Source organism: Hypanus sabinus, chromosome 15, assembly GCF_030144855.1.
Source record: "Hypanus sabinus isolate sHypSab1 chromosome 15, sHypSab1.hap1, whole genome shotgun sequence".
Taxonomy (NCBI): domain Eukaryota; kingdom Metazoa; phylum Chordata; class Chondrichthyes; order Myliobatiformes; family Dasyatidae; genus Hypanus; species Hypanus sabinus.
The window spans coordinates 41,858,188-41,877,607 of NC_082720.1; the positions used below are offsets into that span (position 1 = coordinate 41,858,188).

Below are 19,420 nucleotides of genomic sequence, written 5' to 3' on the forward strand. Positions count from 1 at the left end.
TGCCTTCAGTTTGGAGGCTATCCAAACGAGATATGAGGTGTTCTTCCTCCAACCTCAGAATAGATTTATTGTGGCAGATTGATCAACAGTTTGTTGCAGACACAGCAAAGGTGCTCGACAAAGCATTCCTCCAATCTACTTCAGGACTCATCAATGTAGAGGAAACTGCACTGGGAACATTCGATGCAGTTAATGGCTCACAAGTGAAGTGTTGCTTCATCATCCCTGAAATTCAATGTGTTTCTTTTGTCTCTTTTCCAGTTCTGGTTAAGGGTCTTCAACCTAAAACATTACCTCTGTTTCTCTACCCACAACTGCAGCCTGGCTTGCTGAGTATTTTTAGCAGTTTTTATTTTTATGTTAGATTTCAAGCCAAACAGTTTTAAAAATGTTCATTTATCAAAGCATTTAGAGTTAATAAAACTTTTAAAATTATTTCTCCAATTACAATTTCTTTTACCACAGGACTGAATTCTATAATTTGAATTATCTTATTGACCTTAGTTATTAATTTACAAATGTCACTGACAATGACAACCAATGACATCCTCTTCACTTCACGCCTCCCAGTTTCACCTATCACACTGTGGCTCTACCACCCCCCCCCCCCCCCCCAACTTTCTTACACAGACTACTCATCCTCTTTTCCAGTTCTGATGAAGGATTTCGGCATGAACGAGACACCTAGCTGGTATGTTGCCTCCCAGGTGCCAGGGGCAGGGACATTTCAGATCGTGTCCACAGCATTTTGGAGAGGGAGGGAGAGCAGCCAGATACCTTGGTACATATTGGTACCAATGACATAGGAAGGAAAAGCAAAGAGATCCTGATAAGGGAATTTAGAGGGCTAGGCAGAAAGCTGAGAAGCAGGACCTCCCTGGTAGTAGTTTCTGGATTGTTGTCTATGCCACACACTAGTGAGGATTAAACAGGGTGATATGGCAGATAAATGAGTGGCTGAGAAGCTGGTGCAGGGAGCAGGGCCTCAAGTTCTTGGATCATTGAGATCTCTTTTGGGGGAGGTTTGACCTGTTCAGAAGTGACGGGTTGCACCTGAACCTGAGGTGAACCAATATTCTCACAGGCTGGTTTGTTAGAGCTGTTGGGGAGGGTTTATACTAATTTGTCAGAGGTTGGGAATCAGAGTGAAGGGACTCAAGATAGGATGGATGGAAAGGGTGCAGAGGAGATTTACCAGGATGTTGACTGGTTTGGAGAACAAGTCATATGAAGCAAGGTTAGCAGAGCTGGGACTTTTCTCTTTGGAGCGTAGAAGAATGAGAGGGGACTTGATAGAGGTCTACAAGATTATGAGAGGCATAGATAGGGTGGATAGTCAGTACCTGTTTCCTAGAGCACCAATAGCAAACACTAGAGGGTATAGGTACAAAATTAAGGGAGGGAAGTTTAGAGGAGACATTAGGGGTAAGTTTTTTACACAGAGTGTTGTGAGTGCCTGGAATGACTTGCCAAGGATGGTGGTGGAGGCTAAAACATTAGGGATATTTAATAGCCTCTTGGACAGGCACATGGATGCAAGAAAAATGGAGGTTTATGGGGTAGTGTGGGTTTAGTACTTATTTTTAAGGATTATATGGGTTGGCACAACATGGAGGGCTGAAGGTAAAAAAAAAGCAAAGATAGCATGCAGTCAGACAGGCAGGAACTGCAGACAGGTGATAGGACATAATTGCAACCAGCAGGGTGAGTATCAGTGCATTAGAGATGCAGAATCAAAAAGGGTAGCAAATACAGTACTCAAAGTGTCCTATTTTAATGCGTGAAGTATGAAAAATAAGGTGGATGATCTTGTTGCACTATTACAGATCGGCAGGTATGATGTTGTAGCCATCACTGAATCACAGCCATGGCTGAAGAATGGTTGTAGTTAGGAGATAAACATCCAATAGGCAGAGGGGGTGGTGTGGCTCAGCTGGTAAATAATGCATCAATTGAGTAGAAAAAGTGTGACATAGGATCAGAAGATGTTGAATCCTTGTGGGCTGAGTGAAGAAACCGTAAGGGTAAAAGGATCCTGATAGTAGTTAAATTCAGGCCCTCTTACAGTAGCTGGGATGTGGACCACAGGTTACAAAAGGAAATAGAAAAGGCGTGTCAAAAGGACAATGTTATGACAGTCATGGGAGATTTCAACATGCAGGTCGATTGGGAAAATCAGGTTGGAAGTGGATCTTAAGAGAGTGAGTTTGTTGAATGCCTGCCAGATGGCTTTTTAGAATAGTTTGTTATTGATCCTGCTAGGGGATCATCTACATTGGTTTGGGTGTTACGCCATGAACCGGAGGTGATTAGGGAGCTTATGATAAAAGAACTCTTAGGTAACAGCGAGAGAGGAATTGGCCAAAGTAAATTGGAAGGAAGTGTTGGGAGGGATGACAGCAGAGCAGCAATGGCTTGAGTTTCTGGGAAAAATGTGGAAGGTGCAGGATAGATGTATTCCAAAAACACAGAAATACCCGTAGCAAAATAGTGCAACTGACAAGGGAAGTCAAAACTAATTTAAAAGCAAAAGAGAGGGAATACACAAAGCAAAAAATTATGGGAAGACAGAGAAATGGGAAGCTTTTAAACCCCTACAGAGAGCAACTGAAAGAATCATTAGAAGGGAAAAGATGAAATATGAAAGCAAGCTAGCATACAATATCAAAGTGGATACTAAAAACTTTTTCAAGTATGTAAAAATAAAACAGAGATAAGAGTGGATATAGGACTGCTAGAAAATGAGGCTGGAGAAATAGTAACAGGGGACAAGCAGATGGCAGATGAACCAAATGAGTATTTTGCATTGGTCTTCACTGTGGAAGACACTAGCAGTGTGCCAGATATTAAGGGAAGAGAAGTAGGTGCAGTTACTATCACAATGGAGAAGGTGCTCAAAAAGCTGAAAGACCTAAGGGTACACAAGTCACTCTGGACCAGACGAACTGCACAGTAGGGTTCTGTAAGAGGTAGCAGTAGAGATTGTGGAGGCATTAGTAATGATCCTTCAAAAATCATTGGACTCTGGCATGGTGCCAGAAGACTGGAAAATTGTAAATGTCACTCCAATCTTTAAGAAAGGAAGAAGGCAGCAGAAAGGAAATTATAGACCAATTAGCCTGACCTCAGTGGTTGGGAATATGTTGGAGTCAATTTGAAGGATGAAGTTGTGGAGTAATTGGTGACACAGGACAAGATAGCACAAAGTCAGCTTGGTTTCCTTAAGAGAAAAACTTGCCTGATGAACCTGTTTAATTCATTGAGGAGATTACACAATATGATAGATAAAAGGGACGCAGCAGTTGCTGTATATTTGGACTTTCACAAGGCCTTTGACAAGGTGCCACACATGAGGCTGCTTACCAAGTTAAGAGCCTATGGTAGTACAGGAAAGTTACTGGCATGGTTAGAGCATTGGCTGATTGGTAGGAGGAAGTGAGTTGGAATAAAAGGATCCTTGTCTGTTTGGCTGCCGGTGTGTGGTGGTGTTCTGCAGGGGTCGGTGTTGGGATCACTTCTTTTAATGCTGTATATCAATGATTTAGATGATGGAATAGATGGCTTTGTTGCCAAGTTTGCAGAGGATACAAAGACTGGTGGAGGGGCAGGTAGTGTTGAGGAATCAGGTAGGCTGCAGAAGGACTTAGACAGATTAGGAATGGGCAAGAGAGTGGCAAATTAAATACAATATTGGAAAAAGCACGGTCATAAATTTTGGTAGTAGAAATAAATTTGCAAACTATTGTAAAACAGAGAGAAAATCCAAAAATCCGAGATGCAAAGGGACTTGGGGAATCCTTGTGCAGAACACTTTAAAGGTTAACTTGTAAGGAGAGTCAGCGGTAAGGAAGGCAAATGCAATTTTAGCATTCATTTCAAGAGTGTAGAATACAAGAGAAGGGATGTGATGCTGAGGCTTTATAAGGTACTGATGAGGCTTCACCTTGAGTATTGTAAACAGTTTTGGGCTCCTCATCTAAGAAAAGATGAGCTGTCATTGGAGAGGGTTCAGAGGAGGTTCACAAGGATGATTCCAGGAATGAAAGCATTATCATATCAGTAATGTTTGATGGCTCTGGGTCTGTATTCGCTGAAGTTCAGAAGGATGAGGGGAGTATCTCATTGAAACCTTTTGAATTTTGAAAGGCCTAGACAGAGTAGATGTGGAAAGGATGTTTCCCATGCTGGGAGAGTCTAGGACAAGAAGCTTAGCCTCAGGATAGTGGGGCATCCACTTAAAACAGAGGTGTGGAGAAATTTCTTTCGCCAGAGGGTGGTGAATTTGTGGGATTTATTACCACAAGCAGCTGTGCAAGCCAGGTTGTTGGGTGTATTTAAGTCAGAACTTGATAGGTTCTTGATTGGATGTGGCATCAAAGATTACAGGCAGAAGGTCGAGGAGTGGATCTGAGTAAGAAAAAGAGGATTAGCCATGATTGAATGGTGGAGTAGACTCAATGGGCCAAAAGGTCTAATTCTGCTCCTATGTCTTATGGCCTTAAGGAAATGTTGACTGTACTCTTTTCCATTGATGTTGCCTGGCCTGCTGTGTTCAACATTTTGTGTCTTACTTGGATTACCAGCATCTGCAGCTTTTCCCTTGTTTGTGACTAGGCAATCATTGACATGGTCTTTTTTCCTTTTCTCTTCCTTTGTAGTTACTTTTCTATACAACACATTCTGTTGCAGCAGTTCTAGTTCCATTGATTTGTTTGGATCTAATTTGTTCTGAATATTTAATTACAACAAAAATGTCTGGATCTTTTACTGAGAAAAAGAAAAGCATTCTCCTTGAAACAAATCCAAAACAAAATAAATATTCAAATGGTATTTGACTTTCCAGAGAAACTGTATTCCACCTGTTTGAAAATGTATGATCCATTCTGATAAATAATTGTATAATATTGTTATTTGCAATAGAAATACCACGATGGCAAGCATTTTCCCCCACCAGTTCATTAATCATTCAACCAGCACGGTTCTGAGCTATCATTCAACTTTTCAACGCTACAAAAGTGAATTAAGAGGAAAACTGTCAAATCGAACTAATCTATTAATCCACCACATCCTACGCTATCTAATATGACAACATCATTGTTCCTAAATAAGATACTTTAACCAACAGCATTATGGAAGTATTTTCACCAGAAACTCTAAGCAGTGGTTTGCTGTCAGCTTCTCAAGGTCTGTTAGGAATGAGCATTGAATGCTGATCGTCATCACATCCACTTTCTCTATTTAAGACTCTATTTATTTCTGCTGCTATTGTAACTGCTTTTTGTCTTTCCACAAATTATTTTATTATTGCATCAGAGAAAATAAAATATTATTATCTGTGTTATCAGAGACAGGATCAGGGTTTGCTGTAAAGTGCAACCAATTTGAATTCAGACCCATTAGTTAATACTAGATGAGCTACAGAGTAGCCATATGAAATATCTGTGCAAATGCCCGCCAGAGTTTTAGACTAACATTGTAATATTCAAATGGAATATTAAACCATCAAGAACTGGCTTTGGTTGGTCTGTATTCTGATGAGGGGTCTCGGCCCGAAACATCTACTGTTTACTCTCTTCCATGGGTGCTGCCTGGCCTGATCAGTCCCTCCAGCATTTGATGTGTTTTGCTTGGATTTCCAGAATCTACAAATTTTTTCTTGTCTGTATCTCAACGTGTCAGATTGCTTCTGGTCAGCAGTATCATGTAGTGAGATTGCACTGGATGAAGTACAATTACATGGCTAGCCTGCACTTAGTGCATTTGTTGGGTTCCATTTCAAGTAACAAGAGTTATTCTGCAGATACTTTGCTGAATTTTCAGTTAACCAGGAGTAAATTCTCTGACTAGAGGCCTGAGACTGGTAGTGTACTGCTGGGATCAGTTTGGGGTCCCTTGCTGTTTATTATCTATATCAATAATCTGGATGATAATGTAGACAATTAGATCAGTAAATTTGCAGATGACATCAAGATTGGCATGTAGGGGAGTGTAAGGAAGGCTATCAAACCTAGCAGAAGAATCTGGACCAGCTGGAAAAATAAGGTGAAAAATGACAGATGGAATTTAATACAGACAAGCATGAGGTGTTGTCCTTTGGGAGGAGAAATCAGGGTGGAACTTACAGTAGTGAACAGTAGGGCACTGTGGAGTGCAGTTAGAACAGAGGCTCTGGGAATGCAGATCAATAATTCCTTGAAGGTAATGTCATGGTTAGAAAAAGCTGAAGAGAGAGCTTTTGGCATATTGGCCTTCATAAATTGAATTATTGTGTAAAGGAGTCGAGATGTGATGTTGAAGATATATAAGATATTAGTGAGGCTTATTTTCAAGTACTTTATGCAGTTCTAGTCACTGACCTTCAGGAAAGTTATCAGTAAGACTGAAAGTTTGCAGAGAAAATTTACAAGGATATTGCCGGGAGTAGAGGATCTGAGGTATAGGAAAAGGTTCAATAGATTAGGATTTCATTTCTGTAAGAGAATGAGGTGAGATTTGATAGGGCTATATAAAATTATGAGGGATTTAAATAGGATAAATGCAAGCAGACTATTTCCACTGAGGTTGGGTGACACTAGAACTAGGTCATGGGTTAAGGGTGAAAATTATAACGTTTAAAGGAACATGAGGGGAAACTTCTTCAGTTAGAGGGTGGTGAGAGTGTGGAATAACCTGAACACAAAATTGATGAAACCAAGTTCAATCCCAACATTCAAGTTTGGGTATGAAGAGGTATGGTCCAGGAGCAGGTCGATGGGACTAGGTATAATAATAATTTGGCATAGACTGGATTGGCTGAATGTCCTGGTTCTGTGCTATAATTATCTAAGACTCTAAAACATGGACTCAACTTATCCAGACCTTTATGAACCCCTGTAGCCCTGTGAACTGTGTATTGACTACAGGAGGAAGAAGCTGGAGGTTCATGAAGTGGAGAGAGTCAGTAGCTTTAAATTCCATTATGTTGACATATCTGTCCTGGGACCAGCATCATAAATAAGGTGCAGTAGAACCCCTACATTCCTAAAGGTTTGCCTAAACTCAGCATGTCACCAAAAACTTTGGCAAACTTCCATCGATGCACAGGGAATATCCTAACCAGCCGCATAAAAGCCTGGTGTGGAAATACAAGTACCCAGTAACAGAAAAGATGACAGAAAATGGTGAATATGGGCTAGTCCATCACAGGCAAATTTCTTCCCACCATTGAATACATTTATATGAAGCAGTATCACAAAAAGGGAGCATCTGTCACCAAACAACCCCACAATCTAGGCCATGTTCTCTTCTCATTACTACCATCAGCTGGAGAAGAGAATCATCAGGTCCTACACCACCGGTTCAGGAACTATTATTACTCTACAGCTGTCAGGCTCCTGAGCTGGCCTTGGTAACTTCACTCACCACAACTCCGAATAGATTCTACTACCTACAGACTCACCTTCAAGGACTCTTTACAATTCATGTTCTTAGATTAGTTTTTTTAATTGCACAGTTTGTCTTCTTTTGCACATCGATTGTTAGTTTTTATTTTATGTATAGTTTTTCATGCATTTTATGGAATTTCTTTATTTTCTCTAAATGCTTACAAGAAAATAAATCTTATAGTACAATATTGTAACACATACTCTATGTACTATGTTAATAAATTTACTTTGATTTAACTTCCTTAAAAAATCCCCAGCATATTAATAAACAACATAATATTAGTCTAAACAGATCTTAGCTGACTTCTTTAATGCACCTCAATATTTTCTGGAATGACGACTTCAGATGTTGACAGATAAAACTTTCTTGCAATGATGTCTTTGTTTTCAAAAGGTCATACCCTGGCTGAAGCATTAATCTTCCTAATTTCCAGCTCCTTTACCATGTAGTCAGCCAGCAACCATGGTTTATTTTGAACAGTCTGAATAGGTACTGTTTAAGCCACATATGTTGTGTCATTGATGAATTAATTACAAGATGAATTATGTCAATCAAAATGAATCTTAGACTTTCAATCTAGTATGCCTTTTATTAACTAGGTTTCTTTGGTTTATTTCAAATAATCTTGACTCCATTTGCCTTTTAAAATCCCACTAAAATTTCATATTCTACCATTAATGCCAGTAACCTTTTCTAAGTTTGTATAAACCTTTAATAAAAGAACACTAATCCTAAACATCCCAAATTCATCTTTTGCTTTTGATTTGTAGAAATTTCACAATCAGAATCAGGTTTATTATCACTGGCATGTGACGTGAAATTTGTTAACTTAGCAGCAGCAGTTCAATACATAATCTAGCAAATTAAAAAAAATAAAATAAAAAAGAATAATAAATAAGTAAATCAATTATAATATACATATATTGAATAGATTTTTAAAAACGTACAAGAACAGAAATACTGTAGTTTTAAAAAAAAAGTGAGGTAGTGTCCAAAGATTCAATGACCATTTAGGAATTGGATGGCAGAGGGGAATAAGCTATGCCTGAATCGTTGAGTGAATCGAAGCCTGAATCAGGCTTCTGTACCTCCTTCCTGATGGCAACAGTGAGAAAAGGGCATGCCCTGGGTGCTGCAGGTACTTAATAACGGATGCTGCCTTCCTGAGACACCACTCTCTGAAGATGTCCTGGGTATTTCATAGGCTAGTACCCAAGATGGAACTGACTAGATTTACAACCTTCTTCAGCTTCTTTCACTCTTGTGCAGTAGCCCCTCCATACCAGACAGTGATGCAGTGTTGAAAATCTGCACACAAAAGAAGCCTCACGTCTTTTGGATGTGTAAAACAATAGATGATTATGCAGCTAGTATTAACTGTTTGCCATCTAACCAAAGAATGATTGTTATCTATGAGCAAGTTGGCCATCATGAAACTATCAGCTATTGTATAGCTTATGTACATACTAAGAGAGGTTGATAAATGAATTGATTAATAGGGTTATATTTAAGAGAAAAAGCCATGAGTCAATTCATTGTGCATTTATATCTTTATAAATATCAGCATCTTGCATTCACTCTTACAAGATAGAAGAAAAGCTTTCTGCTTCACAAGCATCATGGAATAATGGTTAACCTCTTCAGTTCTTACTGTACAAAAGATGCAGTGGATGCAGCCCAATCCAACCACTGAGCACATCTACAAGGAGAGCTACCACAAGAAAGCAGCACCCATGATCCAAGGTCATGCTCTCTTCTTACTGCTGTCATTGGCAAGGAGGAACAGTAGCCTTAGGTGCCACACCACCATGAACAGTTATCACCTGTCACCCATCAGGCTTCTGAACTAGAGGGGATAACTTCACTCACCTCAACGCAGATCACTGAACACAACCTACAAGGACTTTCAAGGACTCGACAGCTCATGTTCTCAGTATTATTTATTTATTATTATTTGAATTATTTAGATTTGCAGGGGTTGTCTTCTTTTGCACATTGGTTGTTTCTCAACAATTGTAGTTTTTCACTGATTCCATTGCATTTCTTTGCTCTACTGTGAATGTTGGCAAAATGAATCTCAGGGTAGTATATGGTGACACATCGGTTCTATGATAATAAATAAACTTTGGACTTTGTTAGCATAACCTAGACTTTATAACATACTCTTCTTATTTATAACACACACCATCCCGATGAAGGGATTCAGTCTGAAATGTTAACTGTTCATTCCACTCCATATATGCTGCCTGACCTGTTGACTTCCCCCAATACTTTGTGTGTTACTTTAAACTTCCAGTATTCGCAGAATCACTTGTGTTTACTTCTTATTTGTACTTTTGTAAGAATTTATCCAAATTTTATTTCTGTTTAATTAGAGCATTTTGTTGATCAAAGTTTATTTTTTAATATCAATACTTCACTTGGTTGTCAAGTTCCTTCAAATTGTTCCTGCTGTCTTCTATTTTTCTCTAATATGTGTCAGCAGATACACTCAGAACAGTTCCTGCTGTGAGACCCTGCACATCCAATCAACTGAAAGCATTGCAATGACTGTGAGCGAGAATGGCAAGTAAAAAATGATTTTGTTTTTAGAAATAATTAACTTTACTTTAAAGTTTTGAATTGTTCAAGGATGAATGGAGGTGGGAGAGGAGATGAATAGGTAGGTGTAACACTTCTTGCACTTGCAGGGATAAGAACTAGGAGGGACATAAGTGGGAGAGACAAATGGACAAGGGAATCACAGATGGACTGATACCTGCAGAAAGTGGAGAGTAGGAGAAGATAAAGATATATTTGGTGCTAGGCTCCTATTGAAGATGGTGGAAGCTGTGGAAAATGATATGCTGGTTACAGAGTCTGATGGGGTGGTTGGTGAGATTATCATCCAATTTACAGTTTCATTTAAATGTTCTTAGCAAATAAAATCTTGAATGAACTTGTTCACTCACCCTTTGAATTCCATCATGAATTTTCTTTACACAATTCTCCAAACCATTTGTTTTGTTCATCATGTTCCACAAATGAGCATATGTTTGTTCAAGTTCAAATGGATTTCGACCCTTGGTTTTGATTATTTGCAAAACTTCTGAATCGAGGACAGTACCATATGGAACATCTGTTTGTTTGGCAAGATCCTGAAAAGATCTGCATTATGGAAAACACAATTAGTTAACTCAGCAATTAGCTGCATGTTACTATTATTCCTTTAATAGTGTTGGTCTCAGAGCATTTCAATTAAAATTCCTTCTTGCTTAATATGTAGCATTGGCAGAAAAGTTCAAAGTACAAAGTTCAAAGCAGAAGACATGAATTGGGTACTTCTGTTTGTTAGAAGTGGTGAGCATCATAGTTGGCCCTTGAGATTATTGGCGACCCAGCATAAAATCGTTACCAATTGGATTCAGTCTGCATTATATCAAGAATGACCAAGGGAAGAGATTCCTGCGCCTCTGTCAATGATATTTTCGTTCTCACTGGCCACAGGAGAAGTGCAAAAGGATTGAAGGATGGCAAATGTTACTTCTTTGTTCAGGAAAGGAAATTAAGATAATCCTGGGAATTATAGACCAGTGAGCCTTACATCATTGCTGGCAAATTATTGGAGAAGCTTCTTAGGGACAGGATTCACAAGCATTTGGAGAAATATAGTCTTAGTAGGGTTAGTCAGCATGGCTTTGTGAGGAGCAGGTCATGCCTCATGAGTCTGAGTGAATTCTTTGAGGAAGTGACAAAACATACTGATGAGGCAGAATAGTGGATATGGTGTATATGGATTATAATAAGGTGAGGAAACCTGAGAGGATCATTGGGGTCTCTCTTCCACTTATCAATGATATTTATCGGGAGTGCTATGTACGCAGAGCCCTCAGCATTGTCAATGATCCGTCACATCCGTCCAACAATTTCCTTGATCTTCTACCATATGGCAGAAGCTACCAAAGCATTAGGGCAAGAATTGACAGGATAGGAAATGGCTATTACCCCCAGGCTGTAAGACTACTGACCTCCCTGCCACCACCAGCTCTCATCATTGTAAAGTGCCAGTAGTATTATACTGTTTGCTTTTTAAATTAGGTCATAAATGCACCTTATTATTTGTTAATGTACTAGTAGTGATATTACTTTATGTGTTATGTGTGTGAGTTATATGTACTGTGTTGTGTAACTTTTAGTCTAGAGGAATCTGCTGGATGAAAGTGACCAACAACTCTGATAGAGGCAGATGTCAAGTTGTTAAGCTCATCAGTGGGAGGCGGTGCTTCAGCACTGCTGGCCCACCACCTCGAGGGAGTCTTGATCATAAGCGGGCTGAAACTCCTGAAGACAGGTGGCAGATCAACTGATGATCCCACTGATGATAGCACAGGCCAGTTAACATCTTAGTCCACGTGTATTTTCAAATCATTTGTTACATCTGGTGGTATACATGTATACGGTTTAATGACAATAAATAGAACTTAAGCTTGAAGTTCATTTGCAAGCTTCCTCATCCATGGTAGGCTCACCCAGAGATCCAGGAAAACTTGGTTGTGTGGATTCAGAATTGAATGCCCACAGAAGCAGAAGCTGACAATATCTGGAATGTTATCTGGCTGGAAGTCAGTGACCAGTGGTGTTCTGTGTCCAATGAAGTGGCAGATAGAGTTCCAGTCAAAAAAAGTGTGAAATTATTTCTCTTGGAAGATTGAACTTGAAGCGAAAAATCAGGGTTAATGGCAAGACTCTTAACAGTATAGACAGAGGATCTTGGGGGTTCATGTCTATAGGTCCCTCAGAATTGCATCACAAAATCATAGGGAGATTAAGAAGGTGAATTGTATGTTTACCTTCATTCGTTGAGGGACTGAGTTCAAGAGCAGCAAGGTAATAATGCAGTTTGGTAAAACTCTGTATAATTCAGATTACGCTTGGAATTTTGTGTTCAGTTCTGGCCAGCTCCTTACAGAAAGGATGTGGAAGCTTTAGGGATGATGCAGAGGAGATTTATCAAGATATTGCTTGGATTGAAGAGCATGTCTTAAGAGGATAGGTTGAGCAATTTAGGGCTTTTCTCTGTGGAGAAGGAGAATGTGAGATGACTTGATATACTGGAGGATTACAAATTGATAACAGACATAGATAAACTCAACAGCCAGCTTCTATTTTCCTAGGGCAAAAATAACTAATACAAGGCGGCATAACATTTAGGTGTTTAGGAGGAAGTTATAGCTGAGATGTCAGAGATAGGTTTTTTTTTACAGTGAGTGGTAAGTACATGGAACACACTGCCAGGGATGGAGTTAGACAGAGAAAAATTAGAGACACTTAAGAGATGCTTAAATAGGTGCATGGATGAAAGAAGGAAAGGAGGGCTCTTTGGGAGGGAAGGGTTAGGTTGACCATGGAGTAGTTTAAAGGGTTGGAAACCTTTGGAGTTAAGATGGCGCCACGGGAAACTTCTTTGAGCTCATCTGTGAAAACAGCTTAATTTCTTCCTTTAATTTCTCCTTTCTTCCTTTTCAAGGTGGATGGGTTCTGTCAGAGTCCTTGATCTACAGTTCTACTCATGGTGCGGTTCTTTACAGTGATGGTTCCTGCTCATCAACTGGCTGTTTTTCGATATCCCAAGGATGCGTCCTGGAAGAAATGCATGCCTTAAGGGTTCTGAAACTCTGTGGATGAATCGACTCCAAGCTGGTGTTGCTGTCTGAAGCGTTGCACAGAAAATGGAACATCGCATATAGCAAATAAGCTGTTGGAGGTCTCCGTACTTGAAATGCTCTCTCTCATTTCTCAATGGTGGGGAAGAGTTTGCTGCCGATTCTCGAGTCACAGCATTCGTAACAAAGCAACGCGGCAGGCAATCAGCAAGCTGTTTTTCCTCTTGCTGTGTGACACCTCTCTGCCTCTTTTTAGAGAGACAGCGAACGTGTGGCATGTTGAATTACCAGGGTGAATGAATAGTTTTTGTTGTACTGCAGATCATGGTCTCTCTTTTCAGGGCTTTGCTATTGCTTGCTCGGGGGGTGGTGGGCGCTGATGCTTTTTGCTGGATGTGGGGGGGAGGGGGAGAGTTGATGCCTGTGTGTGAGCGTGGGGGGAGAAGAGGGGATTTGGGGTTCCAACATGTTTTACCGTCACTTATTCTTTAGGTTCCTATTCTGTTTTTATGGATTTCTGTGAAGAGCAAGAATTTCAGCTTGTATATTGCTTAAGTTCTCCAGCATTAAATGAAAAGATTTTGAACCATTTAAACAATATGGGCCAAATGGCCTGTAGAGCGCTATACTGTTCTATGATCGATATATCAGTGATTCTGATGTATAAAGAGTATGTTCACCTTCAACCTCTGAAATTAGTGACTTCTTATCTTCATAGAATTCACTCATTTCAATTCAGCTTAATTTCTGCCCTAAACTTACAGTCTCTCCTTCAGAACAAATGCTTCAACACAAATTCTCAGAAATATCCTTGATCGTGGCATCTGATGTGGCCTCACTATTCTCATTGTTTCAATCACAGTTAGAGCCATCCCTCATTTATTTTGTTATGCTTCATCCATTAACCCTCCCAACACCTCCTTCCAGATCTGTTCGTATTGAACTCTGGATTGACTTACTTCTGCACTTCCCAAATACTTATTGTCTAACTTTATGCACTCAGTTTCAGACTGTATATCACTTTGCACTAGATAAGGAACATTATTAACCATTTTGAAAAAACTCCCACTCCAATTATTGTCTGCTTCTTTTCCCCGGATTCCCAGCTGTTTAAATTCCATCTGTGGTACACTATTACCCTTGCCAAAGTCACACATGACATCATCTGTATCCTTGTTAAAATGATGAATGAGATCACCAGAGGCAGTGTGGCTGAAGCCATCTTGCTGTCCTCCATCCCCCCACCAAGGTGGTCTTTAGTTTCAAATGTCTATTTCTTAGCTCCTCTTCTTGCTCTTTTTCCTCTATACTTTCATTTCTGGAGTCTTATGAAAGGACCTCTGCCAGATGACTGGTGAAGATATGCAATTTGATCGCATTCATTCCCTGAAATTATTTCTCCAGCTACACCCTTGATTTTCACTTCCCCTGCTTTGGATACAACAATGCTGAAGTCACCTTCATTCTTGAAAATTCTAATATCCTATTTGCTTTTGCATGTAAATTTAAATCCTAGCATGTCTCTTCCAAGGCATCTCTTCATTTTACTATTATAACCTCTTCTGAATTGCTTTCTCTTGTGTGCATGTTTCTTAATATGCTGCCATCTTTCATCCATTCTTCCTTCATGCCAGGAATAGTTCCACTAGATGTGAAAGACCTCAATGAGAAAAGCACAAGATGTGGGAATCTTCATAGTTAATAGTGACTGAAACAACAGGCATGAAACAACTTCGACAAAAGCTGTTGTCTCTTAGAAGAAAAACCTGAAGTCACTTTGTTCCAGAGTGTAATGCAACTGTGGCCAGGTCCAGGTTGAATAATGCCACGTCAAGAATTTGACCAGCCATTTCCACTCAGAAATACCCTAACACATTTGACATGATATTTGCATCATCCATATACGGTATGATTTTTATTCCTGTGCAATTCTCTTTTGGACTGTTGTTTAGGAAATTAGGTCACATTATTCCAGGGAGCAGTTATGACTGAGCACCCTTATGACAATGTTAGTTTGGGAGCTTTGCTCCTTCTGAAGCTGTAAATTTAAAAGGGGCTTCTGCAAGCAGATTACAACCAATTTGCCCCCTTGAACTTTGCTCTCCTCGGGCAATCATTCTTCTACCCACTCTAGAATGTTTTGAGCTTCACTGCATAAATGATCTTTTGACGTCTATGGCAAAGTTCCCCTCCCATAACTGCAACCCATCTTTGGGCATTACAACCCATCCCCTTGACCCCACCCCAATCAGTGGAGCCAAGCCCTGATCTCACTCCATCTCTCAACTCCCAACTGAGCATAATCCACTGGTTAACCTTGCTGTCAATCCCAGATCCAGATTCTTCATACTTTTCTTCAAATTGTAGAATTGACATACAAAGACAATAAAAGCAATATTCAAGAATGATTTAAGCTTTTGTTATATAAAATTCAACTACAGGTAACACAAAGTAAGGCTAAGAACAGTTATGCCCATGGAAAGATGGCTTGTTGCAACTCTTATAAATAATAGTTTGATAAAATTGTGGGAAAAATTAAATGAGTAAAACTAAGAATGGAAGAGAAGGAGGTAGAGGACTCTCTCTTCAATAGAGACAGATACAATTGCATGGATTGAATCACACATTTTCATGCAAACATATACTTAAATATATCAGTCCATATTTTATGTCACTGGAAGAGATATTGACGAAGCTAGTAAATTGAACTGAGTTGAATTGACATTATTTCTTACATCCTTCTCATACATGTGGAGTAAAATCTTTACGTTACATCTGTTTAAATGTGCAATGTGCAATTTATACTAATTTCTAATTAATAATATGTACAACAGTACAGTCATAAAGCATAGTAATAAAAGTGTATCAGCCTGAATTAATTAGTCTGATGGCCTGGTGGGAGAAGCTATCCCAGAGCCTGCTGGTCCAAGCTTTAATTCTGCGGGACCGTTTCCCTGATAATTGCAGCTGGAAAAGTTAGTGATTGGCATGACAACCCAATGATTCTCCGGGACCTTTTTACACACCTGTCTTTGTAAATGTCCTGAATAGTGGGAAGTTCACATCTACAGACTGCTTGGCTGTCTGCACCACTCTTGCAGAGTCCTGTGATTGAGGGAAGTACAGTTCACATACCAGGCAGTGATACAGTCAGTCAAGATGCTCTCAACTGTACCTCTGTAGAAAGTCCTTAGGATTTGGGGACTTATGCCAGACTTTTCAACTATTTGAGGTGAAAGAGGTGCTATTTGCTTCTTTCACCACACAGCTGGAATCTACAGAGCACATGAGATCCTCAGTGATGTTTATGCCATCAAGTTATGCCAAGGAACTTAAAGCTGTTCACCCTTTCAACCACTGATATCAATAGAGGTTAGTCTGTCTCCATTCCTCCTGTAGTCCACAATCAGCTTCTTTGTTTTTGTGACATTGAGGGAAAGGTTGTACTCTTGACACCACTGTTTCAAGGTGATGGCTTCCTCCCTGTAGGCTGCCTCATTATTATATGAGATATATGAGATAAGGCCAATGAATGTAGTATTGTCAACAAAATTAGTTAGCAGATTGGAGCTGTGATATGGATATACAGTTATGGATATACAGAGAGTAAAGGAGGGGCACAAGACATAGCCCTGAGGGGCACCTGTGTCGAGGGTCAGAGAGGCAGAGGTGTGGGAGCCCACTCTTACCAACTGCCGGTGATCTGACAGGAAACAAAGGAATGTAATTTTTTAATGCTTCGTGGAGACCTGGCCGACGGTGAAATAAATAAGCCTCCCATGGATCGCACAAGGAGTTCCCAGTATAGAAAAGACAGCAAATTGTGGGTTAATGCCATCTTCCCAATGTTCAGAAGAGTCAGTTAATCATATCTGTTGTGACAATCAGCTCCTTGAACAAGAAATGTAAAGGAAATTGCAGAAATTAGCAGTACACTATAAAGTTGGTACAGAGCTCACCGTACATGGCACCATCTTGGATTCTAGTGTTCGCTTCTTCTATGATGCCCACGGTCATATTTGCACTTTGCACACCCATGGTTCCTGACATTCTGCTGGCCTTGTTACTGAGGCCATTCCATTTTCTGGATTGACCATGAACAAACAGTGACTAGTTGGCAGGTGATGAAAACTAAGTTCTTACCCTTGGACTTCCTGATCCCCAATAGTCAGCTTAAGCTGTCAAACAACATTTTTGCTGTTTCTTTCCTTTTCATTCTTGGTCTCTGATGGTCAGAGACATTTAGAAAAGAATAAAAAAAACCAAATTAATCTAAAAATTTATTTAACTTAAAATTAATTGAAACATTAAAATTAACTAAAGATAAAGGGAGGAAACTATTTATTTTTTTTTTGTAATCTTTTTAATACAGATCAAATTAGCACAATCAGACTAGTTGTGCCAGCTATGGTTAGTATAAAGATGATGGGCCAGCTACAAAGTTAAAGATATCTGGCCTCTCCGCTCAATTTTGAACTGCTTGTAAGCTCAATGTAACTGATCTCGAGCACTTCTACACTGTAGCAAAAGTACGGAAGTCCTAAATGTGCTGATTTAACCACTACAGCTGTGAAGCACTTCTTTTTAGAACCACCACTTAGACATTAGTGTGATCTAGTTAATTATTTTGCTTCTGGATATTTTCAAGCGTTTGTTTTATATATGAATGTCTTCCATAGCAAGAATATCAGTGAAAGAAGGAGTTAAAAATTACAGCATTTTTCTTTTAAATGCACAGATATTTCCACGAGTATGTACAGTTTTTTTCGCTGAGCGCTAAATTTAGTGCAGGTTTATTATGGTATTCAGTGCTAAATAGAATGGGAATATCATAATGTATGAGGATTAAGAGGAGTCTGTTATTTATTGGGAAGAGCTGAATATACATGGTACTGTGCAAAATCTTAGGCACATATATAGCTACAGTATCTAAGCCCTCTGCATAGTACTGTAGTAATTTTATGTATTGCACTGTACTGCTGCTGCAGGAAAAAAATCATGAAATATCTGAGTGATGATAAACCTGATTGTGACATGGGTCTCTGTTGTAGGCTGACAGTGGGAAGGGAGAGGGGAATCATGGGTGGGAAAAGGGGAAGAGAGAGGGGAGGGAGCGGAAAGCATCAACGAGACATCTGTAATGCTCAATAAACCAAACATCTGGAATCAAATGACCTTGCCTGGTGTTTCAGAGCTGGGTGTGTCTGCACCCATGCCACCTCCTGTCCCTGGCACTCTTCCTTTGCCAACTGTCCCATACCCCTCCTGCAGCATGCCAACCTTTTCATTCTCAACATCCTTTGCTCCCAGCAGATTTACAAACTGATTACCCATCCTATATTGACAAATATAGTACTGTGTAAAACTCTTAGGCACCCCAGCAAATATATATTTGCACAGTTGATTATGTGCCGTGTCATGTGACATGAGCAACTGTGGTCCATGACCATAATTGTATTTGGCAAATTTTTCTACAGAAGTTGTTTGCTATTGTCCTACTGGGCAGAGTCTTCATAAAATGGATGGTCCCAGCCATTATCAATACTCCACAGAGATTGTCTGACTGCATCAGTGGTCACATAATCAGACTTTTGATGTACACCAGCTGCTCATATGACCATCCACCACCTGCTCCCAGGCTTTACATGACTCTGAACTGTGGGGGGAGAGGTAAGCAGCTGCTTCACATTGCCCAAGGTGACCTGCACAACAGTGGAAGGAAGGAAGGCTTTACACCTCCTTTGTTAGAGACATATCCCCACCCCACCACTCATCTCGCACAGTACCGGAAGGTGGGGACATTAACTGGAAATGCAGCACTTCCTGGGTAAATCCAGAATTTTCAAATTTCCATGTAGTTTTTTTAAAACAAGTTCTGACAAAAAAGTTACTCAAATCCATCTTAAAAAGGATCTATTTAAAAGATTTGTGCAAAATAGAGTTTAGCGCAATTGTGACTGTTCGGGAATTAAGGATATGGGATTAATGCAGAAAAGGGACATGGAGGTAGATGTTCAAGCACAAACATGCACCTCACTGCCATTTGTTGGAAGTGTAGGCATGAGGGGCCGAATGGCCTTCTCCTTCTATTTTAATGTTTTTATGAATCTAAGTTAGTTCGTATTGTATACATATAATTATAGAGACTGGCAAGGTAAAAATGAATTCATAAAATATTCCTCTCAATTACAAAGTGTAATTTAAATATATTTTGAGCCCAGTATTTATTAACTATTTGCAAAATAGAGTGCCAATCTGTTAAGAAACTATAGATAAACACCATAACATTATTTAGAATGTCATAAATGGGAACCATACATTCAGGAAATATTCCATATTATCAGTTCACTTTT

General features: G+C 39.6%; 1 protein-coding gene across 1 annotated transcript in view; it reads right to left on the minus strand.

The window, feature by feature from the left end:
- Nucleotides 1-19,420, minus strand: part of LOC132405150 (glutamate receptor ionotropic, delta-2-like) — a 497,754-nt gene that overhangs the window by 30,891 nt on the left and 447,443 nt on the right. Inside the window, exon 13 of the mRNA XM_059989852.1 lies at nucleotides 10,377-10,572. Within this exon, the coding sequence (XP_059845835.1) occupies nucleotides 10,377-10,572 (196 nt within the window). The remainder of the gene's footprint in view (nucleotides 1-10,376; nucleotides 10,573-19,420) is intronic.